General features: G+C 47.4%; 1 protein-coding gene across 1 annotated transcript in view; it reads right to left on the bottom strand.

Annotated features, from left to right (window-relative positions):
* The window catches only part of Fstl4 (follistatin like 4), a 430,872-nt gene extending 408,833 nt beyond the window's left edge, over nt 1–22,039 (bottom strand). The window contains exons 1-2 of the mRNA XM_057776294.1: nt 21,834–22,039; nt 12,130–12,265 (exon numbers count right to left, since the gene is read on the bottom strand). Of these exons, the coding sequence (XP_057632277.1) occupies nt 12,130–12,255 (126 nt within the window). The 5' untranslated portion in view covers nt 12,256–12,265; nt 21,834–22,039. The remainder of the gene's footprint in view (nt 1–12,129; nt 12,266–21,833) is intronic.
* Nucleotides 22,040–25,537: the final 3,498 nt, after the last annotated feature.

The following is a 25,537-nucleotide window of genomic DNA, read 5'->3' as shown; positions in this document are numbered from 1 at the left end:
GGATGTGGGGGTGTGAGGCAGGGGTGAGGTTGTATGAATTGTGTATTGGAGAAAGTCAAGAGGCTGTGTCCAGGCCGGCTCTGGGAGACTCGCTTGAACTCCAGAAAGTGGGATGCCTTTTCTGTTTGCTTTATGACATCAGAAGGGCTCTTCGTCACATGGGAAATATGTGCCGCAAGGAAACACAGGTAGCATCTTGTAGCACAAGCTGGGCAGTCAGAAAACCAGGCGCAAACCCTGCTCCAATGCTATGGAGGCAAACTCCAGCAGCTCATACCAGTCCAGTCTTAGCTGCCAAGCATGTAAGAGTAAGCCAGACAAGACCGGTGAAGTAAGGACCAAGAACTTTGACAAGACAAGCTGTTGGTTAATGCTACTGTCCACAGCTATGGGACTGTAGGGATTCCATGATAGGAATCAGAATTCCCTTCAGGACAAAGAAGATACTTACTTAAAGGATGGGTAAGAAAGTTATTCAGCCCCTTGCCTGAGCTGAAGAGCTTACCCCTCCATTATCCCATTCTGAAGATGCCCCTGCTTTTTCTCTTCCTTGCAGTCCTGACTCCACAGCAGAAAATAAGCCCTATCACACCGAGGCCTTGTACCTCTTTGGAAGCAGAGCTGAGCCTGAGAGCTGGAGAGGCATCCATGGCTGCCTGGCCTAACTACCCCAAACCGGCTCAATCACCAGGCTGTTCCTGGAGTCAGCACGGCTGTGGCTCGCTGGTTGAGTCACGACTTCCCTGCCCTGTGGCCTTCTCTGACCCAGAACTCCAACTCCATGTCAAAGCAGTGGCTCCAAAGCACCTTCTGGAGCCCAGGATGTGTGACTCTCAACCATGTGACCACACCAAACCCTGTTGTTTGCTCCTATTTAGTCTACTTGATAGGAAGGGTATGGCCACAGGTGGCATTAGTCCTTTTGGTGTTTCTGTAATGGAAGACTTGTCCTGGCTCCCTGCTCTGGAGCCTGGGAAGACTCTAACCATGAGACCAGCTACAAGGAAGGGCCTTCTTCGCACATTATCCCATGGTGGAGGTGGAAGGAGTAGAGCAGTAGACCAGAAAGCAAGAGACCAGACTCACAGCCTCAGGGTCTTTGCTAGTCACACTGGCTCAATGCATAGGTGTGGAGCCCCCATGAGCCAAACACCTCCACTTGCAGCCCATTTCCTAACACTATGGCATTGGGGTTGAAGTTTCCAAATCTTATTTATGGGGAAACACACTCAAACCTTAGTACAGGCTTTGGAAGTGGGAACGGACACCAGGAAGAGGGGCAGGGTTGGTGATGTTGGGCAGGATGGAGAGCTCAACTCTATAGAACATCCATCTTTGTAAGAACTCAACTCATGGTCCTCTTATGCTTTTCCAGATGCCCAAGACTCCCCAGGCTCCACGGGTCCTCTATGCACAGCGACCTCTCCCAGCCTCCACCAGAGATGTCCACCTTACATTTGCTCTGTTCTTGGAGCCCCTGAACCCTATCTCACAAGCCAGGACTTGCACACTGGCCAAAGAAGCTGGGTGGGGGCCACTGCTTCACCAGGCTCACCCCCTGAGTTTCTTGTCCCGAGTTCTAATCACACAAACCAGATGTGGAATGAGACAGACCATAGCCCGGGGCTGGAAGTCCATGTGCTAGCAGAGACAAGGTGACATGCTCTCACAGCATAGTTAGATAGCAGAACAGGCTTCCTGGCTTTGTGGAAAAGGGACAAGCAAGAGGAGAGAGAGCTAGAGGGGAGAGGTGGTTCAACTCAGAAGGTAAAGGAGAAACAGGCTGCCATTGCCCGATGCTCTCAATCCCCTGGGACCTCCTACTGTTCATTCTAGAGAATGTCTGGGTGTCAGGAGCCATTTTAGGTTTCTCCTTTCTCACGTTTTACAGGGCCTTGAGGTGGAAATCTTGAGACAGAAAAACTTAAAGTTAATTGAGACATTGTATGTTGACCTTGGAGATTCAAGCTTCAGACGGCACCTCAGAGTGTCTTCTATGCTGCTTATCACTAATAGCAGGTGCTCTAGCCACTGACCTTGCAACTGCCCCGCTTAGCTGCCTAGCTACCGAGCCCCTCCTTTCCTTCCCCCCTTCCCCCTTCCTCAGTTCCCCCCTGCCCGAGCTCCTCACTGAGGAGTATATAAGACATAAATCTTACTTCAATAAACAGGATGCCTTAACAAGGAATACTGCTTGGCGTCCGTTTCTCTCTCCCCCCATGTCTTTCAGATAGTGCCTCTTCAAGACCCTGGAGTAACTTAGGACCTGCTCTGTGGGTCATCTGGGTCCTTCTATCACTGAGCACCTAATCAGATAGTCCAGGTCCTGGTCGCCAATAGGTCCCTGGTGGACTACCTGGACAACATGCTCTGATGCCCACCTGACCAATTTCTTTTCCCTCCTCCTCCAGTAGATATGTATGGTCTTAATTCATGGCTGATCAATCAGCTTTTCTCCTGATACAACAGCAGCCCCTCCAAAGGCTTGCGCTTTGAATTCTAGAACACATTTCTATCTAGAATATATAACAAGTCACAGATTAATCTGCCCCGGTCCACATGGCTTAGAGGTGTTTCATTCCAAAGCAGCTGTCTGTAAGCCCTTCAGTCAGGAGACCCCCGGCCTAGAGTGGGGTTCCTCAGTCTCAGGATATGATGTACATTTTGGCAGTTTGGAGTACTGGGATATGATGGCGTGTGCTGCCCTGGGGTATAATGGTGCATGGTACCCTAATGGGGCAGAATGGTAAGGAGCAGCCATTCCCTCCCCACAGCCCACCCAAGTTCTCCGAGTGAACCTAGGCATCACTGAGTCACTAAGAATGCAACCTTAAGGTAAATGTCTCAGAGGGGTGTGGTGCTGGAGGACAAGCTCTGGGGAAGAAGAGTAGGGGTGCTGGGATTAGAAACACCCCAGGGGCAGCTGCATGCAGCACCATGCCCACCCTATACAGGTGACATTCAAGAGATGCCAGCTGCCTCTCCACTCCATCCTCAAGTATCCAGAGCAGCTGAGCCATGTTCCAAAACAAAATTTCAACAGTAGACAGTCCCACACCTCCTGTGTCCTGGAGAAGGGACGTGTGCCTCCTGTCCTGGGAGCAGACGTGGACACACAGGAGGCAGTGGCCAATTTCTTCTTTAATACTCCATAAATAAACCTAATTTTCTTTCTGCAAAAGTTGAGCACTTAATTTAGTCATTACAACTTCTCTATGTTAGAAAACATCATTAACATAGTTGCTTAATTCTGCTTGTGAACTCGGACTCCATTCTGCGACAGCCTTTAACCCCCCCCCCACACACACACACACACATTCCAACAACCCTCGGGCTCTTGGGATGGAATCTTGGCCATATGGCTGAGCTTAGCACACGTAGTTGGGTGCTCATCAGAGACCTGTTGTTTAGATTTAAGACACGAGTTTCCAGTTGGCTAGGATAGCCCAGGGCTCATGTAGGGCCTATGAGAGATCAGCCTTGAAGTTCTCCTTTGTGACAAAAACATAATACCACACTGTGCAGGAAGCAGAGAAGTCCATTCTTCACAGTCAGGTGATGACATGAAGACATCAGCCAGCATGTTAACCAGGCAGAAGAGAGGAGAGGGGAATGCAGAGATCCATGGAGCATATCTTAGCTGGAAATGTACCTCAGTGGTAGGGCACTTGCCTAGCATGCACAAGGCCCCTGTGCTTGTGGTGATGGGAATGGCTTAAGTAGCTAGACATGCCAGAATTGGAGGCAGGAGAATGGCCACAAGTTTGAGGCTGGCCTGGTCGACCCACAGGAAGTCTATCTGCTTGGGATGGATGCTCCCAAGAGCTTCAGCAGAAACACAGACCAAAAGGTCTTTTCTGCAGGGAAGGTTTCCAATCATGGTTTTAAACGCCAGGAAAAGAAATAGGAAAAGAATTTTGCTTTCTTTAAATAGAGAGACAAGCTTTAAATGACATAGAAGTCAAACAAGGTTTTAATTTTAACCCAATTGTCTGGGCATCAAGAAAGCTGTCTTTTCAGGCATAGTGGTTGCACAACTATAACCCCAGCTCTGAGACGGCAGAGACAGGAAGGGTTCGAAGTCAAAGTCAGCCTGGGCTACAGAGCAAGACTGTCAAAAAGAAAGAAAGTCCTGGCACATGGGAAGCAGAGGCCAGTGGGTTTCTGCGACACGAGGCCAAACATGGCTATATAATAAGATCCTGTCTCAGAAACATAAAAGAAAATAGGAAGAAAGTTAGTCCTGGTCCTCTAGCTCTCGGAGTTCCCACATTTGGCTTATGTGGCATAGGGGATCATACCCAGGACTTTGTTAGTGTTAACCAAGCATACAACCTACAGAAAGAGCTAGCTCCCCAGCCCAGGAGAAGACACAGGGTTCCCGGTGCTTTATATCTTCATAGTAGATGAGAACGCATTGAGGACTTGATCCTTCTCTTTCTACCAGAGAGCTGAGGCAAAAGGACAGACGACAGAAAGCATCTCCCATTTAGTACCAATATGCTGACTTCCTCTGTAATTTCTATGCATGTCTCCTGCTCAGAGAACAGAGCCCGATTTATGCTCCATTGTAGGACTTCATTTCTGGAACCGTACCCTTCACCTCTCCTGTGGTTAGTGGCAGGACAGGGCCCAGAAGCCTCATACTGGAGACCACAGCAATGGAGGCAGAAGGACAATTGGCAGGATGGCAAAGGAGAAGCCACTCATTCCAGTTCTTAGTATCAGACTGGCACCAACATACTTGTCTAAACAGGAAGTTCGAGTGATAACCCAGAAGTCACGGAGGATAAATCAAGTCGACACTTGGGGCTTAGCAAAGTTGCTGATACAACTTGCCCAAAAGATGGGAACCACAGCCCCATTTACAGTGCGTGGCCTAATGTCCCAATGACGAGGTGCAGAGCCTCCTAGAGAGGCTTAGATTATTTAGCTGCAAAGGCAAAAATAGCTTATTGCATAAATTAAGAGGAAGAAAATAATGGCTTTCTGTGAACTCATAAATACTCATTTTCCTGGGTCACAGAACTTTTTAAGGCCAATTAAAACTCTGTCAACCATGATGTCAAACTACTAAAGGGAATACAGTCTGCCTACAGAGAGGGCGGGCTTGCTGGGAGTCATGATGTGAGGAGCACAGGCAATGATGTATGTCCCCTGTCCAAGGATAAAATAAAAACAAGACCCCAAACAGTGTCTGCCCAGATGCTGTAGTCTCTAAGTAGCTGTGGGCATAGACAGGGGTGAGACACCAATATGGGTACACGGTGATGGGTAGGTCTGTGGATGAACTGGCGACTGGGGTGTCACCACCCTCAGCATCTGTCTTAGTTTCTGATCTTGTTACCATGATAAAATACTCTGACAAAGCAACCTCGGGAACAATGGGCTATTTCAGCTCCCAGTTCCAGGTCCAGCCCATCAAGACTGAGGAAGTCAAATGTAGCTTCCGCATTACTTCAGAAGCTAGAAGATGGCAATGAATGCTTACAGCTGTCGCTCAGTCATCTTTCTCACACTTTGAAGTCCCTACCCAGGAGGATGGTCCAACCCACAATTGTCAGGAGCCATGTCCCCCCCACCCCAAAATTATTATAGGGAGCATTGCCCTGAGAAGTTTGCAGAGGGCTCTACTTCCCAATTGTATTGAGAATTGTTTTATTGACAAAGCCTATCCCACACCCAAATTGTCTGTTAATAGAGAGCTATCTGTTAGAGGAACCCGCCTCACATTCCAAACTATCTAGAGAACTAGGTGTGTCAACTTGTGAACTCCTGGAAGAGGAATCGTGACCTGACCGATCGTAACCTCCTGGCCAACGACCTCGTGACCGGCGTGGACCACGTGGCAAGATCCCGTGCCCCAGCCCCCCAAGCTCCTCATCCAGGGGCTATATAAGCTTCAACCATGACTAATAAACGGAGGCTTCGACAAGTTTGCCTAGCCTTCTTCCCATGTCTTTCAGGTGGTACCTCTCCGTGACCCTGGAATAACTGACCAGCCAGGCGGGTGTCAGACCCTAGACAGAGTAACCCGTCAAGGCGGTCGACACACAATTAAGATAAATCTTCCCATATCGATTAGCATAATGAAAGTCATCTCCCACAGGCACACCCAGATGCCCATCTTCCAGGAGACTCTAGATTCTCTCAAGCTGACAATAACCCATCACAGCAGCCACTGAGAACTGCCTCCCAAGGGACTTAAAATCACCAACAGACTAGTGGGGGAGGAATTCAACTGGGATTGTCCTCACCCAGTGCATGTAAAGGTAACAACCCCTATGCTTTTCTACCCAGCATTCCCTGGAACAGAAAGTACCTATACTGTCGGAAGCCTATGAGAAACACAGATTCAGGACCCAGTTAGACTAATTGCATCTCAGAAGGCCCTGGGCTGTTGAAGAACATAGAAACTCAGGAGATACTGGCACAGGGCACAGTCCCCACTAACTTAGCAAGATGGGGCTGGCTGCCACGCTTCACCTTGAAAACTGGAGATGTATTTATTTGCCCACAGGTGGGAGGCTATGTCAGGCACCCAGTCTGGGCCCTGGACCATTCCGAGATAACAGAGTTTTATGTTTCCATGCCTACAGTCATGGAAGAGGCAGAGTAAACAGGGATGTGGAAGGATGCACCTCACCCTCCACAAGTGACCAGCCTTCCTCCCTGGGACCCCCAGGAGGACCTTCCTAAAAGTGGGTGGAAGTGCTGCCGTGAGTCAGTGAGATGGAGTGACAGGAAACCGCTTGGCAAACTATGACTCTCCTAACCAATCAGTCAAGTGCTCCAGATGGTCCAACCCGACAACATGCAGGGAGCCTGCAGAGTGGCAGGTCAGTAAGGGACATGAGTGGTCACCAGCTGTCTGTATCTGTGGCCCATGTCTGGAGAAAGGGGAAGGGGCCAGCCAGCCAGTACCGTAGAGTAACGGCTTTCGAGTGTAACCCCTGGGGTAGGAGGAGTCAACTAATCCCACCTTATATATTTGCTCCTCAGAGAAGGCCCTTTGAGAGTGTTTGCTAATGCTGAAAACATGGGTTTGACCTCCAAGCCTAGAACTTGTCTGTAAGCCCTGGGGTACAGTTTTAAAGGCATCGATGCTATTTTGCATGCATAATTATGCATTCCATGGTGACACAGGTCTCAGAACCAAGTGAAGTGCATGAAGGGTACAGGTGGTCATGGATGGGCTCCCTGTCCAGCCCTGAGTACTGCAGTTAGGTCAGACACTCTGCTGAAACTCAGCTAGGGAACTCTTTCATTCTCTTCTGACTTCTCAGCTCCCCACCGAATAAATTCCTTCCCTGGAAAGCCTAAAACCAAAAATGGCTTGCACTTGGGATTTGGAAAGATTTGAGACTATTTACACCCATATAATGAGCTCTTGGAGGCATGGAACCCAAGTCAAAACATGAAATTCATATGTTTCTTATACACATAACCTGCAGAAAATTTTAAAGATTTACTTATTTTCAATTATGTGTTTGTGCACGCATATACATGAGTACAATGCCTAAGGATGCCAGAGACATGTGATCCCCTGGAGCTGGAGTTAGCATGGAGTTGCGGGTCAACCCCCATGGGTACTGGGAATGGAATTTGGGTCCTCTGAGAGTACAAAATGTACTCTTTTGTTTCTCTGTTTCTGTTTTGTTTTGTTTTTTGAGACAGGGTTTCACTGTAGCTATCAAGCTTGTCCTGGAACTAGCTCTTGTAGACCAAGCTGGCCTCGAACTCACAGGGATCTGCTTGCCTCTGCCTCTCGAGTGCTGCATGCACCACCACCTCCCGGCCAGAATGTACTCTTAACAACTGAGCCATGTCTCCAGGCCCTGTAGTAATTTTGTATGATATTGTTGGTGCCTGCATTTTTGACCACAGCCTGTCACATGAAGTCGGGTGTGGGGTTTTCTATTTGTGAAGTCCTATTGGTCCCTAAATGACCCGTTATGTTGGATTTCAGATTTGGGGGTCAAGGATGAGCAGCTTATCTTGCCCATGGTGTATGGTGGGAAGAGAGACAATGAAATAATATTTTAAGATTTCTGTGAATTCCACCCCAGAACTGTTTCTTTCATTGGCATTCCAGACCACATCCTGCTCCTCAGCTGTTATAAAGCAGCACACCCGGCAGCTGCATTCCTAATCCACATCTGTAAAACGGTAAATCCCGGAAGCTATTTTAACTCCAGTCTTTGTACAAGAAACAATAATTTACTAAAATTCATATTGGTTCTAATTGCTTTCAGAATACGTGTTTGTATGCATATGCATGTCCGTTGGTCATTTAATCTTCATTTACTCTTAGGAGAATGAAGTAATTGTTGTAATAACATTAAAGACAAGTCAACCCTTATTAATGCTTCCTGAGTACCTAGAAAACCTTGATAATCTTTGGACACACCGCTGCCAGGGAGAAAAGACCCAGAAAACCACTTTAATATTATTTATCAAAAAGTCATTTTGCTGGAGCTGGAGAGATGGGTGAGGTGGTAAAGTGCTTGCTGCCAAAGCGTAAGGTTCTGGATCCCAGCATCCATATAAAGAACCGGGCAGGTCTTACTAGACAGGCGCCTCCTGGCCAGCTGCATGTCTCACAAACATGGGTAGAACAGTAAGTGTATCTGCAATCCCTGTGCTGGGATGGGTGAGCTGGCCAATGAAAGCCCCTACCTCAAAACACAAGATGGAGAGTGATAAAGACACCCAACACTGACTGATAGACCACACACACACACACGAATGTATATAGAAGAAAAAATTGTTTTGTCTGATTTTCACTTATTTTAGAATCTCAGAAATCTCTCTTGGTTTGAATTCTTCCCAGAAACAAGACTACCTGAAGAAAATTCTAGAAGACCTCAGTACAGCTTGGACAGTGAGTTATAAATATATGATTAGCTACAGTTCGAAGAAGAAACTTTGATCCGGAAGCCATGATCCTCAAGGGCAATCTTTTTTTTTTTTTATTTTTTTATTTTTTTTTTATTTTTGAGACAGGGTTTCTCCGTAGCTTTTTGGTTCCTGTCCTGGAACTAGCTCTTGTAGACCAGGCTGGCCTCGAACTCACAGAGATCCGCCTGCCTCTGCCTCCCGAGTGCTGGGATTAAAGGCATGCACCACCACTGCCGGGCCTCAAGGGCAATCTTGATATCAGTCAGTAAGGTGTAAACTCAGAACTGCAAGCCACTCCCAGCTACCAGAGGACACTGTTTACTGTCTCACCATATACAGACATGTCTGTGGGTAGAAAGGCACCCACCCTTGGGTTTTTGCATCAAGTTTTGATTGACTTAAAAAAATACTCAGCCTCCATTTTGCTCATAATAAGACACTGAAAGGGAGAGAAATATAAACAAGATCAGCTTCATCTATGTGCAAAATAAAAGTATCTAAGTAGGAAAAAAGATAAGAAGGACCAATAAGGGGCTAGAGAGACGGCTCAAGGTTTAAGAGCAGGTGCTACTCTTGCAGAGGACCCGGTGTCTTAGTTACAGTTTCTATTACTATGAAGAGACACCATGACCTTGGCAACTCTTATAAGCAACACAGTCACACACCTCCTAATAGTGCCACTCCCTATCGGACAAGCAGTCAAACACTAGAATCTATAGTGGCCATCCCTATTCAAACCACCACACCTGGGGTCAATTTCCAGCACCCACATTACTCTAGGTGATCTGATGCTCTCTGGCCTCTGTGGGCTAGAATGCATTTGGTACACTTAAACTCACCTCCCCTCTGACACACACACACACTCACACACACAAATAAATTAAAATGAGCAAATCAATCTTTCTTTTAAAGATTCAAAAAGCCAGCCCAAATGTGATTAATAGTGGTCTAAGAAGGTTTTAGAGAAGGAGTAAGAACAAGAGCTTAGGTTAGAGCGGTAGTTCTCAGCCTTCCTAATGCCACAACCCTTTAATACAGTTCCTCATGTTGTGGTGATCCCAACCATAACATTATTTTTCTTGCTACTTCATAGCTATAATTTTGCTGTGAAAGGGTCATCCAACCCTCCCAAAGGGGGTGTGACCCACGGATTGAGAGCTGCTGGGCTAGGGAGACAGCTCAGTAGGAAAGAACATTTGCAGTGCAAGCCTGAGAATACCTGGGGCTTGCTGGCCAGCTAGCCCAATTGAAAAACGGCTATCTCCAGGCTCGGTGGACCTGTGATAGCGGAGGACGCCCCACTCTGGCTTTGGCATTACTGTATGAACAGGCACCCAAATACGCACATACCAGAGGTTGGGGGGCATCCAGACCATGACCAAAGTCAGCAAGCACCTCCACTGCAGCGAATGCTCTGCTCCTGCTAGCTAGACACTGACCAAAGGCACCCTCAGCTTCTGTGGACTCGCCCATTCACAGCCTGACCGCCTCATTAATCAGAGCTAGGTGCAGGTTCAATGAGCTAAGGCACAGCAGAAAACAGAGCTACAGCTGAGAGGTGTGCCCGAAGGCCAGCTCTACCTGCCCTCAGTCCCTCCTCCCTGAAGCAGTCAGTGACATTCCTGGACTCAGACGGGAGACGCAGCTGGAGCTGCGGGAAGATGGGGGTGGGCAGACAAACAAAGAGAGGTCTTCCCCCCCATGCTCAGCACCTGCCTCCCTGTTGTTACACAAAGCTGAGGTGTTAAGTGCTCACACAGGAGGCTCTGGGTGACGTTAACTTGCCTCCCATTTACCACCAGCTAAATCCCACTTTAATTAGCCTGCCTCTTAATTGAAATAAGTGATTCACCAAAGAGGGCCATGGAGCCCCCCACTTTCAGGAGAGTAAGCTACCTGTAAGGCCTGCCTGTTTGCTTTCCTATTAAATATTCAAGGATGGATCTATAGGCCTTAAGCAGTGGTTTCCCCTAGGGATGTGCATACAAAAACGAAGCCCTTTCCACATGGGAAATGTGGCTCTCGCCGGCCCAGTGGCGGCTGCCATTATATGCTTTCAAAGCAACATTAAGGTATGTCCTTCATAGATTTAGACAGGAGTGATAGTGTTTCTATTTAATCATCGACTGGAGACAAAAGCACACGGCACCAACTTCAGCAGCAGAAATGTGCATTAAATTACTTCCAAAACTCCCCGAAGAATAAGACTTGCAGGTTTGGGATCGCATGACAATTAAGGAATAATGAGAGAGAACTCTGTGCCGTTTGATCAAATAATGCATTAATCCTAACACACACTGCGTGTGTCCCTTATCTGCTCTCCGAGTATGTTGACTTTTTCTGGTAATTTTGATTTCTCCTTCCCCAGGAACACAGACACAGGTGCAGAGAAAAGGACCGGGCATGTATCAGTGTAAGACAATGGAAGTGGGGACGCCTGGGAGAGCCCGATAAGGGCTCAGCTCAAGGCAAAGAGGAAACTCCCAGGTGTTTCTAATGAAGGGGTGCTCTCTCTCAAAGTTCAGCCCTTTCACAGTGCATTTTCTGAAGATAACCTGCATTCCGTATGCACCCTAAATCCACGAGGCCACCCCAAATTCACTGAAGCTGCTACCTTGAGTAGCGCTGGCATGGGATACTTAAGACTAGAGATCACTAAGAACTTAGCGGTACATCCAGGCCCTCTGGGGAGGTTTCTGAGAGTAAGTTTTCCAGGCTCTTTAGAAGTATTTTTACACACCTAGCATGCCATTAATCACTCTTATCTGTTCATTAAAGCTGTCTCCCTCGGGACCTCAGCTCGCCAATTCCTTCCAAGCTTGATTCTTTTTTATCTATACACCCTAAGAGGGATCCATTCCCTTTAAGAATATTTTGTCATTAAAACACTTCATCAGTTCTTATGGCTGTGCTCCACCAATTAGTCAGAAGTCGTGGGGTTTTATTAAGTACACAGAAGCGTCAGTCCTAGAAGGGTCTGTGTGGCAGGATAAATGCACAGTGAGAAAGCGTAGTGTAGGGACGTGCTCTCACTAGTGAGAGATTCCAGGACCATGGCCCACCCGTGACGACAATGCCTGTTGCCTCCTCTCGTCCCTCACCAAAATTGGAGTGCAATTTAAATTTACACAGTGGTACAACTGATCTACAGGTGGGAGAGAAATCAGACACTATAACGTTGAAAAGCAACCTGTACAAAATGTCATGTCAGTAGTTACCAGAACATACCTCTGCCTGGGACTCTCTCAGAACCACATTGGGGCTTCTGCTGGCTCCGAGGTCCATCCATCCCAGCACAGCTGGCAGGGAGACCCCAAGCAGGGCGAGATGTGGCCAGAAGCCTCCTGGTTTCATTTTGTCCAGCCTGTTGGGAAAATAACAAAGGCTCAGCAGGGAAGCAGTAGGAAGTCACAGCAGTCACAGGGGAGGTGATGGACATACAGAATCAAGTTAACCTTGGTTTGTAAAGGCTTACCATGCAAACATGGGAACCGAGTGTTAGCCTGGGACCCCCATAAAAAGCTGAGAATGACAGTTTGGATCTCTAATCCCAGGGCTGGAGAGGAAGAGAAAGGCACATCCTAGAGATTCACTGGCCAGCCAGCACCGCCTAATTGGTGAGCGGTGGGTCAGTGAGAAAAACACTTTCTCGCAAAAACCAAGATGGATGGCTGGTAAGGAACCACAATCAAGGTTGACTTCTGGCTCCCATACGCACATGCAATCACACACATGGACACCGGTGCACACACACAAAGAATCATATTAATCTAAGCATAAAATACCCTATAAACCCTCTGTTCTACTTGGGAGAAGTAGCATTATTTCTGGGCCTCAGTACACTGTCTCTAAATGGGCACGGTATTACAGACCTCATGGGGGATGCTCTGAGAGCTGAATTAGTTGGTGTCATGCACATAGCAGATCTCTACAAATGTAAGCCATTAGTGTCCCACCTGAACTGCCACCAACCGCCACATCTACAAGGACAACCAGAATGAGTCAGCTGAGTCAGAGCTATTGGGCACATACATGCCTCAGTATCCTGAGAAACTGTTTGGAGTTCGGCACATAAGCTTAGGAAAAGCCTGATGACCTAAGTCTGATCCCCTAAAGCTGACTTCTGCAAGTCGTCTTCCATGGCACACACATCCCCACATATACACATACTAAATAAACAAACGCGGTTAGAGAAATGTTGATGAGGAATAATATTAAGGGTGTAGCAACTTCTCTATATCTAATACCTCAGTTTACAAAATGATGAACTTCAAAATAGCATCATAAGGTCTAGAGTAGTTTAGTTTTTACAGCAGAATCTGAGCAGCCAAAACTAATTAAACCCCAATAACCTGGAAGTTGTTTCCCCGACACTCTCCTGGTAACATTAGTACCTAAAGTCCTAGAATGAAACAAAGGGACAATTCAAGGTAACCAAAGATATAAGACCCGCACCGCACTGAGACACTGGGGCTCGGGCATAAACAGTGGTTGAGAAACCTCATGTGTACTGGTGGTGGTGCACACCTTTAACCCCAGCACTCAGGAAGCAGGGGCAGGTGGATCTCTGTGAGTTCAAGGCCAATCTAGTCTACAGAGGAGTTCCAGGACAGCCAGAGCAGTTACACAGAGAAACCCTGTCGCAATAAATAGAGAGACAGAGAGAGAAAGAGAAACTTCATGTGCCAAGGTACTGGGCTGATTGAGCGAGGATAGTCTGCTCCAGGTGTCTTAGTAGCTGCACTTTTTAAAAATTTTATTAGGGTGGCATGTGTGTGTGTGTGTCTGTGTGTGTGTGTGGGGGGAGTGTTTGTGGGTATGGGTGTCTGTGTGTGTTTGTGTATGTGTCTGTGTGTGATTGTGTCTGTGTGTGTATTTGTGGGTGGGTGTGTTAGTGTGTGTTTGTGTGTGTGTGTCTGTGTGTCTGTGTATGATGTGTGTGTGTCTGTATGTTTGTGTGTGTTTTTGTTTTGTGGGGGATATGCTGGAGGTCAGAGGTCAACTTGTCGGAGTCATTTCTGTTTTTTTCCCACATGGATCCACACGGATCAGGTCACCAAGCTTGGTGACAGGTGCTGAGCCATCTTGCTGGCCCACCTGCTTACTTTTTAAATAAAGTTTTCACTGTTAGTATATATTAGCCATAATTTCAATAATATTTCATTGCAAGCTCTCCATGCCACAGTGTGACCTTGCCCAGAGAAGAAAACATGTAGCACTCTTTAGAGGCCAGCACCCCAAATGACCTGGCCTGGGGACTGGGCTACAGCCCACATCTGATTCAAAAACTTGGGGGCTTGAGATACCTTGTAGCTGAAGAGTCCCATCCCTATACTCAAATCAACATCCTTGGATAACTTCTAACTCTGGACCTCAGCCTTTTCAACTGGGGATCACAACTTCAGAGGGTACAGTTTCTCCTGTGGGGGTTGTTACAAACTGGGCAATGGTAAAATATAGTAAACAGTAAAATACAGAACCAACAATTAATTAAAAAGCAAATGCACAACAAATCCACGGGTCTCTGGCAATGCTTACCCATGCTACATCTGACCACCTCACGGCAGCCTTGGCTCCAAGCACACCAGGCTTTGCCTCACACATGCCGTGTGACCAAACACACTACCACCAAATGCTGCCTGAAACACCAGGGCTCAGGGCCAAGACAATTGCATGCTCTGAACCGCAGGTTTCACTGAGCAAAGTTTTCTCGCTCTTATGGAAAATAATGGTTTGATTATAGAAGACAAAGTCTTTTAATATTTTCCTACTGTCATTCCTCAGCATGTAAGTATCAAATGAGTATATATATTTGGATGGCATTGTGTAAGAATGTTTGATTTTTAAAATTGCTATTTGAGTTACTGGCTGGAATTCCATAAAACTTGTTAAATGAATTTTGGCTCAGGAGCAGGACAGAATTTCCAACCGTTTCTGAAATGGTCCTGAACACCCTTCTGCCATTTTGTACTGTGTATTTAAGTGACACAGTGTTCAATACTGACAATTAAAAAATCAAAATATTAATCAGCTCCGAGAAACACCAAAGATGCTCTTCCTCCCGCAGTATCAAATGTATGCCAAAATTTAATTCCTTATGCACATCATCTCATGAGCATGCAAATTTACTTTCATCTTTAACGAATGGTAAAAGTACATACTAAAGAATTGTTTTAAAATACATTTCTTGGGGGCTGGAGACATGGTTCAGTGGTTAAGAACACACTGCTCTAAACTGCTCTTGCAGAGGACCCAAGTTTGATTCCCAGTATCCATGTCAGCCTACTCAAACTCCAGGGGGTCTGATGCCTCTGGCCTGCAATGGGATGGGAGGTACTTCCTCTCTAGTACATCCATACACACGTACACACACACACACACACAAACACAATCAATAAATTTTATTTATTTATTTAGTTAGTTTTTTTGAGACAGTGTTTCTCTGTAGCTTTGGGGTCTAAGTAAAAGTCAGTCGGATGGTAGTGGTGCATGCCTTTAATTCCAGCCCTAAGCAGACAGGGGTAGACAGATATCTGTGAATTCAAGGCCAGGCTGTTCTACAAATCAAGTTCCAGGATAGCAAGGGTTGTTACACAGAGAAACACTGTCTCAAAAAGCAAAAGCAAAACAAAACAAGTAGAAATTTTTAAGATTTATCATCAGTAAATATCTGATTTATAATCTAATTTATGTAAGAGGCAAAAAGGGATCAGGAACAGTTTAAGAATCTGACCTAGACAAGGGACAAAGGCTGTCACTCGGTCACTAGTGCTATGGCCATGGTCACCAAACAGACCGTCCACTTGTACCGTGTTCCAGGTTCCTCTGCTGCCTCCCCATGTGTGAGACAAAAAAAAATGCCCACTGAGAAGAAAAGGCAAACTTGGAACACCACACTCTGGCTTATGAGATGACAAGGTACCCAGGGATAGCTATCTTTCAGAAAGACCTCCAGAGACCCCATTTCTCCCTCCCTCCCTTCCTTTTTTATGACATGGTTTCTCTGTGAAACAGTCCTGGCTGTCCTGGAACTCACTCTGTAGATCAGGCTGGCCTTGAACTCACAGGGATCCACCTGCCTCTGCCTAACAAGGGTTGGGATTAAAGGCGTGCGCCACCACTGTCCAGCTCATTTCTCTATTTCTTTAGCCATTCATTTTTGACATCTGTTAGCAAAGCTGAGCTACTGAGAAAGCAGTCCAGGTGGCCAGCAGCTATCACTGGATGTCACCATCTCTACACCTGATGAGAACTTCGCACAGTGTGGCTTTGGCTGCTACCTTGAGGCCTGTGATACCAACCTGTAGCTCCTGACCCTATACAAAGGACAGACAGATCTCAGAGGAATGAGATGGTGGAAGGAAAAGAATCCTCACATGTGGGGCTACAACAGAGTATTTCCCATACTCCATTTTGTTTCTTCAAAAATAACAGCAACTCCAAATTCTTCATGAATTATCCTCTTTGAACCTGGAGCCACATTGCAGAGACTGCAGATGGCAGCTACCGGACTTCTGCATATTTTAAGAGCTAACTATAGTACTTCAAGCTAGACTGAGAAAGACTATGCTATTTTTTTTAAAAATTTGCCTGTACTTAGTCCTCTTACAGATACTGCTTGTGAGGTAAGTGCCTGCATTCAAAGGTCTACTTACCTCCTTTATCATGCCTCCTTGCCCAAACCCACTAAAAACAGAGATAATCAAAATCTGTCTTTCTCAATGTACAGATGTCAGTCAAATCCTGGAATTATGAAATATACAAGCCACAAAATCTAACGCCTTACTTTCAATTTGCTTAGTAATCTAAGACCAATTAGTAGTTAAAAAACACCAATGGTGTTTTATTATTAATGGATAGTATTAAAATAAAATCTATTCATTTCAATTATTGTCTTGGCAAGTATGATGTAGCATCATTTAAGAGGCAGGTCCTAAGGGTGAGCATTAAGCCGGCTGGATTCTGAGACCCCAGCCCCAGCCTCGGGAGCTGGAGCTGATGCTGATCTTTATTCAGCTTGCATTGAGGTTCCCTATTAAGACCTTATTTGAAGACAGGGAGACACGTGAGCCAGATCAACTGCTGAAATAGCCTACACAGCTTCTTTATAAAATGCAGCTCAGTTGGGCCACCACTAGCTGATTTCATTTACACTGTGGATGTGTCTTGGATGTCATTTTATACAAAGGGTGATTGACAATTCATTGCATCTAGAACAGCAACAGCCTAAAAAATTTCAGCTTGAGTTTTATGACAACTCAGTCAATAAAAAAGAGGAATTAATATTGGGTCTAAATCAATTTTGATGATCTGTCTAATAACCAAATAGAGACTCTCTATTTGGTTAACACTCACCTAGCAATTACCATGTGTCAGGTACTATTCTAACTGCTTCACAGGCATTCACTCATAACCCTCATCACTCCCTGCGGAAGGCAATGACTATCCTTCCTCTCCATCTCCTGACAGAGACAACAGGGTCACAGGGAGGGTAAGTACCCTGTCAAAGCTACGTGGCATGTAAGTCAGCAGGTGGGTGGTTCTGTTACATCCTGTCCCTCAATGCCTCTCCACCCTTGGCAATATTTAATCTTAGTAGGCAGCTCTTTTTCATATGACAGAGTGATTCTATACACAGCAAACTGGAAGTCCCTTCTTGCTCCTAAAGCTGCCCAGAGCCAGCTTCCTTTGCTTGTCAGGGCTCTGACCATGGTCAAAGATTCAGAGTAAGGAGAAAGAGCCAAGCTGCCACCCTTTTGTATCTGACCCCAGAGTGGGTGCAACTGTGCACACTCTCCAAGAAAAACTACACAGAATTCTAGGAGGCAGGGATGTTCCTCCAACTCCAGGGTGCACAAGTCACTTTGAGGACATCAATCTGTTACTGAACTCATTGCAACTCCAATTTAAATAGCCTTGCCAGCCTTTAGCAAGAGTTCCTCCATTACAGATCTGGGAATCAGCTACTCACAAGGTTGCAGATTCTCTTTACCAGCCTAGACCTCCTTCTGAGACTACACTTCATTTATTGTATCTTTCCTCCAGTCCTGGACAGACCCCAAGCACTGGTTCTAACTCCACTAGGATGGAGTCCCTGAGACAGCGTCTTTTTCCAAACAACTCAGGGCATCAATCACTTAGCAGATAAAACATCTTCATTTGAAGAGAGGCACTCCAGTGTTTCCTCTGGTCCCCACCTGGTGCTCAACATTGTCCCACAGCCAGGAGAACTAGGTACTAGCCTGCCTGATGTAGCTTTAGTTAAGTCACAGAAGGTTTGGAACCAAGGCCCTGCCCAGACCTAGACTCTCAGGCCAGCATCCCACCTCCTGTTCACCCGCCTGTGTTCTTTCGCTGCTACAGACTTATAGCGTAATGCACTCAGGTTTGCGTGTTTTGCAGGTTGTGTTTGTGCTTGTCAGTGCTGTAGCCTCTCTGTGCAAACCACAGGACTTCCTGACGCTGTAAAACAGGCTTGTGCCTGTGCTATCTTTCTGTGTTCAAAATTACAGAGCTATGACAAAGTAGTGTAATGTAACATTCCAAATGCCAAGTTGCTTTTTCAAGAAAGTTGGAAAAAATGTGACTAAAAACTTAAGTTATTAGGGAAGGACTAAAACTAATATGAACTCATGTTTGAAAAACAAGATCTGCCCCCATCCAGAGACCACAAACCAATATGTACGCTGTATTTACCGTGCAGAACCGTGACCAGAGTCTTCCGCGGGTGATGGGCTTAAGATAAGTCTTGTTTGTTCCTGTAACCAACCCTATCAGGATGAGTAGAAATGCTGGCCACCGGGGACAATGCTCACCAGCTCTCTTTCTCTCTTGACCTTTTTTCCCGAACACGGGAACCTTACCAGGCCAGTCACCATGGATTAGTCACACAAATGGCTTAGAAATTACAAAGATGACTCGGTAGAGCCTCAGAGAGAGCAATGAGGTCCCTGGAGGCACCTGCATTGCCAAACATTTGCTTGATACCTGAATCGAACTTTATTTTACACCATGTTCTGCTGATAGTCAGTGAAGAGAAATCCAACGGGGAGCACCCCAGAGCCCTGTTGTCCTCCCAAATGTTGTGGAGAGGGGGCACACACCAAACCCAACCTGAAACCAGGGACTACTCGATTTCTGCAGAGAGGTTTAGGACTCTATAGTTTTGATCTGTGTGTTTTAGCATTTCGAATTGCCCCAAATTGCCCCTAAAATATCAACCTGGAGAAGATAAGCCTGTAACTTTATCAGGTTAACACCATAATTAAGTGGAATTGCATTTTCTTTTGACGCTTTTAATACATTGGTTTATTTGTTCATCTCTTTATTGTGTGTGTATAGGTCAGTGAGGTGGCAGGAATCCTTTCTTTCCTTCCACACGTGAATCTTAGGGCTCAAACTCAGCTGCCAGGCCTGACAGCAAATGCCTTTACTCTCTGAGGCATCTAACCAGGCCTGAATTGCATTTTCTATTAACTATGCACTCTATATATTTTCCAACAATGGTTGAATTGGCTACCTAAATTATTCCAGGTGCAATGCATAAACTGATGACATTCATCTTGGAACGGAAGTTTGTACATTCACCTATGGCTTCTAATCCACCCTCTCCTCTGACCTTCAGGTGATACTGTATTAATATGTTCTTTTATCTGTGGCTGTTTCATTATATTTGATGTTCCACACTTTAGTGTTATGTATAAGAGGTAAAACACCTCAGGAGAGATAATCTCCTGAAATATCTAATTTTATTAAGTTTGGAAGAACAACAATAACTACATATAAGCTATACAAGAAGGTGGGACCTGCAGAGAAAAAATACCTCCAGAGATCGGGCCGCCATTAAGGGCAGGCTTGGAGAATCTTAACCGCTCAGTGGCGGTCCCTGGGAAAGTCTATTAAGTCAAACAGAAGATCTGCACACGAGGCCACAGTAAATAAATAGGTTCTACAAGTCCCCAGCAGAAGAAAGCATGGCGAGTGACCTAGTTCCAAGTCAACAAGCTGGCCCCTCTCTGGGAGGAAGAACTAAAAGTCTTTCCAGAATTAACAAAAATTGGTGACCTAAAAGTTCTAAGAGGAAAATAAAAGCCACCGGGACAACATAATTAGGAATGCTAATACACCACGTCCAGGGGACCCTTTCCTTTCAGTTCAAGCTGAAACCAGAAGTGACTAAGTTCTGCAAGGTCTAGGGGTTCGAGGGTTGGACAGAGAGGTGTTGGCGCTCTGATACCACACAAGCCCTACTTACGCCCCTGCCCATTTGCTTTCCACACCAAACAGAGCCTGTCCTCAGAATCAGAGGGACTAGAACGAGGTTGACCAGTACCAAGGATGAGAATAAATTGTTAAAAATGACTCTTGTTTCACCAAAGGCTGGTGGGTAGGAAAATAACTTGGAGGCTTTCTGGGAAAAGTCCCGATGTCTTCTTCATGACCCCATTTTTTTTCCCTTAAAAAATGGCAAGGGTATTGCTGTGCGTGGTTTTGTCTAGCAGTTACCCCATTTCTGTGTTAGGCGCATAAAGGGGGGGTGGATTTGGGTACCTCACGGATAGGGGGTATCTAGAACAATTCTTGGAGCACAGGTTTGCCACAGATTTACTAAGACAACAGACTAAAGCTCCTGGCGCTGTTTTTCACTCATGGAAACCTCGGTGGAAGCGACACCTAGAGGGGAGCGGAGGGGAGACTACAGAAGCGCTATTCATCAGTGTCAAGGGCCGGCTATCTGGAGGGAGGGAAGTCCTCTGGGCAGTGCAAGGTGGACCAGTTCTGGGAGCAAATACAGACCTAGCAGGGGCCCAGCTCCCAGGGAATTCTGAGTAGACCAAAGTACAGCACAGGTGCTCGCCAAATCAGGGCATCACAAGCTCTACAGACTGCTTGCTGTCAGTTTCTGCCCTCGCAAGAGTTTCAAGACACGAAGTCCTCAGGTGGTAGGCATGGGAGAAGCCAAGTGGGACGCGGCTTTGTCAGCTGCAGGGAATGCTCAAAGCTGCAGTGGTACCCAAACTCTAGACGATGTGCGCCCCAAGAGCAGCACTCTGCCTGCGGTCCCCAGGTCCCCCCTGAAACTTGGGAATGGTCTCTCTTCTTTTACCGGGGCTAAGGGGGGGGGGGGTGGAAGGGGAGGCAAGACCACTCAGCACAATCGCTCTTAGCACCAAGACCCCAACCTGAATGTCCTCAGGACAACTGCTCCCTGGAGACTTCCCAGTGGGTTCCAGCAGCCCTTTACTGGCAACAACTGTGGTCTCGCAGAATTAAAGATATGGGGTCTCCCGAGCAGGTTTCTGCCCGGATGTCCTCAGCGAGCTCCCTACACCGGGACCGTAGTGGAAAATGAGGGCCAGGAGAGGCGCAGCTCATCTTTTGGCTGCGACAAGGGGACGCAAGTTTCCCCGCAAAGCGGAGGGGAAGGAGGTGCAGAGGATGACCGCCCCGCACTCTAGATCCGAGCCAAGGGCACGGGTCCGAACCAGGGTCTGTAGCTCGCCAAGGTACGAGAGAGGCCATTCGAGGTTCAGAGCCTAAGAGCGGCGCCCGCAGGGTGTCGGTGAGGATCGCGAGCTTGGGCTCAGCGGGAGCGGTTCTGCGTGGCGCCCCGCGCGCCTGTAAGAATCGCTCAGTTCCCCACCGCTGATGTCCGGGTGTCAAGCCGCAGATGCCCCAGCTTTAACCTGCAGTCCTAGCGCATCCACGGTGGCCCTGCCGAGTCCCAGCCCTGCGGTCCCGTGCCCGCGGCCAGACGCGCAAACTTGGCTTTTCAGGCGTGGGCAATGAGGACCAGTGAACGCCCGCACCGGGCCCTGCAGCGAGCTGCGGAGCTGCGGGCATCGGGACCTCGGCTGGCAGCAGCAGGACGGGCTGGCGGTAGTGGCACGACTCGGACACCCGCATCTGCTCCAGAGCTGCGCCCCGCTTACCTGCGGTGGCCGGGGCCGTGAGGAAGACCAGGTGGCCGGACTCAGGTGGAAGGGAGGGAGCGCCCCGTGGCGGCGACAGCGGCAGCGACCCGGCCCCCACGTTCTCCGCTGGGTCGTCTCCTGCTGTCGGCTGGTGTACCCCGGCGTGCTAGAGACAGTACAAGCTCCAGCTCTCGGAGCCTCCGCCGCCCGCCGCTGTGCCACCGCTGCCGCGGCTGCCCTATTTCTGCCGCCGGGACCGGAGCCCGTGACGTCACCCTCCGGGCCCCGCCTGCCCAATCGCCGCCACCTGTGCTCGCCGCCCGCCCGCCCGCCTGCCGGTCAGACCCCGCGGCAGGTGTGGAGGAGCCCGGCGCGCACGCGGGGCTCGAGGATTCCCTGCGCCCTGCACCACCTGGGCAGGGCGGCTCTCTTTCCCCTGGCTCCCGGGAAGCTCAGCAGGTGATAACCCCCTGCCTCCTTTTCCCTCCTCATCCCTCCTCTCCTCCAAGCTCCTTTTCCGGCCAGCCTCCTTCAAGGTTGTGCTTTGCTCAAAGCGCAGAATTGTTCTCAATCAGCGGCCATTTCTCGTGAAGCCCTAGCGGGTCGGTACACTGCACCAGAGAGCTGTCCCTGGAGCAAAAGACACTTCTCCCTGCGTTGAGAAACAACTACCTGTGAAAGAGCAAAGTTTTCGTTACTCCCAACTATAGGCTCTTAAAAATTCCCAGGTGATATTTGTCAAGCTAGATCCATTGCCAAGCCGGGAGCGTGTCTTGTTCCTAAAACAAGATCATTTTTCCCCTCTCCCGATCCCGAGACAGCGCGGCTTCCTGGCTTTTCCAACTCTCTCTTCAACCTCCACAGCTTTTGCTATGTGCTCAGATAAGTTGCAAAAAATCCACCTTTGTCACGCTCGATCTAACCTCACACTTGAGAAAGCAGCACCTGGCAGCTAGGCAGGGGTGGCCGGTGCCTCTCCAGGTCCGGCCTCCTGCTGAGTTGTAGGGATGCCCAGTGGCTTTTTGACTTAGGAATACAGTGTCCTGCCCCACGCCTGGAGATCTCTCCTGATTTGCAGGAGGGTGCAACGGGGCTTTTCTGGAGACAAGGTTAGTTAGATATAAAAGGAAGTGGGGGAAATACTAACGGGCTGGTGGAGTCTTTCCTTTCACTGAGTACAAGTCACTGGACTGGTTGCTGGAGTTACCGCGGTGAGTGAGCCTACTAGTCTTTCTTGCTCAGGTTTTTTGGTCTGGTATTTAGCCCTCCTTCTACCACTGTCCAGCGAGTGGTGCAACTCAGACCCGGTTATAACTGCTTCCCAGCTGCAAAACGAGGAGACTTCCAGGTCTTAGGCAGCTGTGATTTGCCCTGTGAACGCCAAGATTTGCATTCAGATATATATATATATATATATATATATATATATATATATATATATATATATATATATATATGCAACTGTGTTCTCCTTGCCCTGGGGCTGTGGCCAGCAGCAGGCTCTCTCCTATTTGACCAGATTCTCTGCCAAGGCCATTCATGAATGAATCCCTGAGGATGGCGGGAGGCTGGATTCTCTGAGTAAATCTGGAAATCTAGAAGGTGTAGATTCCATCTTGAGAAAAAGCAAGGAGTGGACCTAACAGGTAGCAGGGAAGTGATGTTACGCCCCCATCTGGACTTGCACTCTAAGTCCACAGACAAGGTTAAACCACACAGTTCTCCAAGTTGAAGTGGGGGAGAAATGCAGCTTCCCCTTGGAAGCATCAAGCCGCCCAGGGAACTGTACAGTATTCCAGCCAGAACTTGGGCGCTTTGCTTTTGTTTGTTTTTAATAACTAGAGGTCACGTATAAGTCAAGGCCAGGAGACCGACTGTAGACCAGAAATAGTGATACGTAATGTTCTGAACAACACCGGGCTTCTTCATGCTTCCCGAGGAAGCAGGAGAATGAACCTGCTGTAAACCAGGTGCACTGAGGCTCTCTGAGCCCTGGCGCTGACCTCCACAGTGAGTCTGAGGAGTCACCTTGAAAGAGAATGAGGTGTGAAGGGTGAAGTCAGAGGGCCTCCAGGAGACAGCATCACACGCCACACTTTGACACCTCTTCCAATTGCTCTGGGCTTTCATCTTACAGCATAATTCTTGGTTTACTAGCACATCCCAAATTGGGAACTAGGCTAGGTTTCCCACAGAGAGTTTCAGAATTGGCCTGCATCCTTGTTTCAGAACTTGCACACATACTGCTTCCCACTAGCTAACTAGGGTGCTTGGGAAAGTTTTGTTTTGTTGTCTTTTAAGGTAAAATTTGAATTCCATACAATAAGTTTGGAGTGGAAGGGCTCTGGACACAAATTTTATTCCTGCCCTAACCCTCAGCCTTAGTCGCTGGTGAGCATTTCAGCTATTCAGACTCAGAAACACAGAAGAAAGTGGTTAATATACTCCTCTACAAATCAGGAAGTCTAAACATTCCTTGTTTTGTTATGCTTTGAGATTGGTCCTCACTATATAGCCCAAGTTAACAGTGACTTAAAAAAAAACTTTACCAGTATTTTTTAAAGATTTGTTTTTCATTATGCATATTTGGGGGTGGGGGTGTCCATGTGTGTGTAGGTACCTAAGGAAGCCAGAAGAGGGCATCAGGTCCCCTGTGAGCTAGAGTTACAGGTGGTCGTGAGCCACCAGGCATCGTTCCCAGAAATCAAACTCTGCAAGAGAGGTCCTGGCTCCTCTCTGCTGAGCCATCTCTGCAGTTGGCACTGTGCTTTTAAGACTCTCCCCTCCTCCTCTTTCCAGGTTGTATACATTGCCTTTAGTTTCATTCCGATTCCACAGAGACTGGCACGCCCCATTTCCTCCAGACCAGTCGCACACTGTCCCCATCAGTCGCTATGGGTGAGGTAGCCAGTCTGGGAAGCCATGTGACAAGGCAGAAAACAGAAGCAACCTCCTCCTTGTCTCCCATGATCAACCTTCTGCAACTTGCTACCCTCCAATGTCTTTTTCTTCTGTGCTGCACTTGGACTTGGTTGGCCAGATACACCACATCCATTCAGAATTCTGCTTTTTCCTCTCTTATGTCAAACCTAGGGATGGGTGGAGTGGAAGACAGACATAGGAAATGAATTTCCTTTTAAATTTTTGTTTATTTTTATGTGTATGGGTGTATTGTCTTCATGTATGTCTGTACACCATGTGTGTGCAGTGCCCATGGAGGCCTGAAGAGGGCGTTTATCCTCTGGAACTGGAGTTGTGATTGTGAGCCACCATGTGGGTGCTGAGAATTGAACCCAGGTCCTCTGGAAGAGCAGTCAGTGCTCTTAACCACTGAGCCATCTCTCCAGCCCTGGAAATGAAGTTCCAAGACTACTTTCTATCCAAATGCCCATCTTCACCACATTAGTTGTCTCAAACTCAGGACAAATGGCTTTTTAAAATAGCAAAGTGTATGCTGGCTGGTAGGTTCTCGGCGAGCCCATGGAGCCATGTCTCCAGCCCCAGATAATTGTTTTAAGCTTCGGTTTAAGCAGAAGAGAGACAGAAAGATAAGTATGGGATTGAGTCTGGAGATAACTGTGATCGAGGGATTTCAAGGCTAATGAAGAAGCAGTTGGGTAAAGGAGGAATTTCATTCAGAAGTTAGGATGAAGGAGAAGATGTGATGATGGAAAGGGCATTGTGGGTACTAAAAGATGGAGGGAGATGAAAAATGAAGCCCT

Source organism: Chionomys nivalis, chromosome 7 (assembly GCF_950005125.1).
Source record: "Chionomys nivalis chromosome 7, mChiNiv1.1, whole genome shotgun sequence".
Taxonomy (NCBI): domain Eukaryota; kingdom Metazoa; phylum Chordata; class Mammalia; order Rodentia; family Cricetidae; genus Chionomys; species Chionomys nivalis.
The sequence above is the reverse complement of the archived record's forward strand: the minus strand, read 5'-3'. Positions and strand labels throughout refer to the sequence as shown.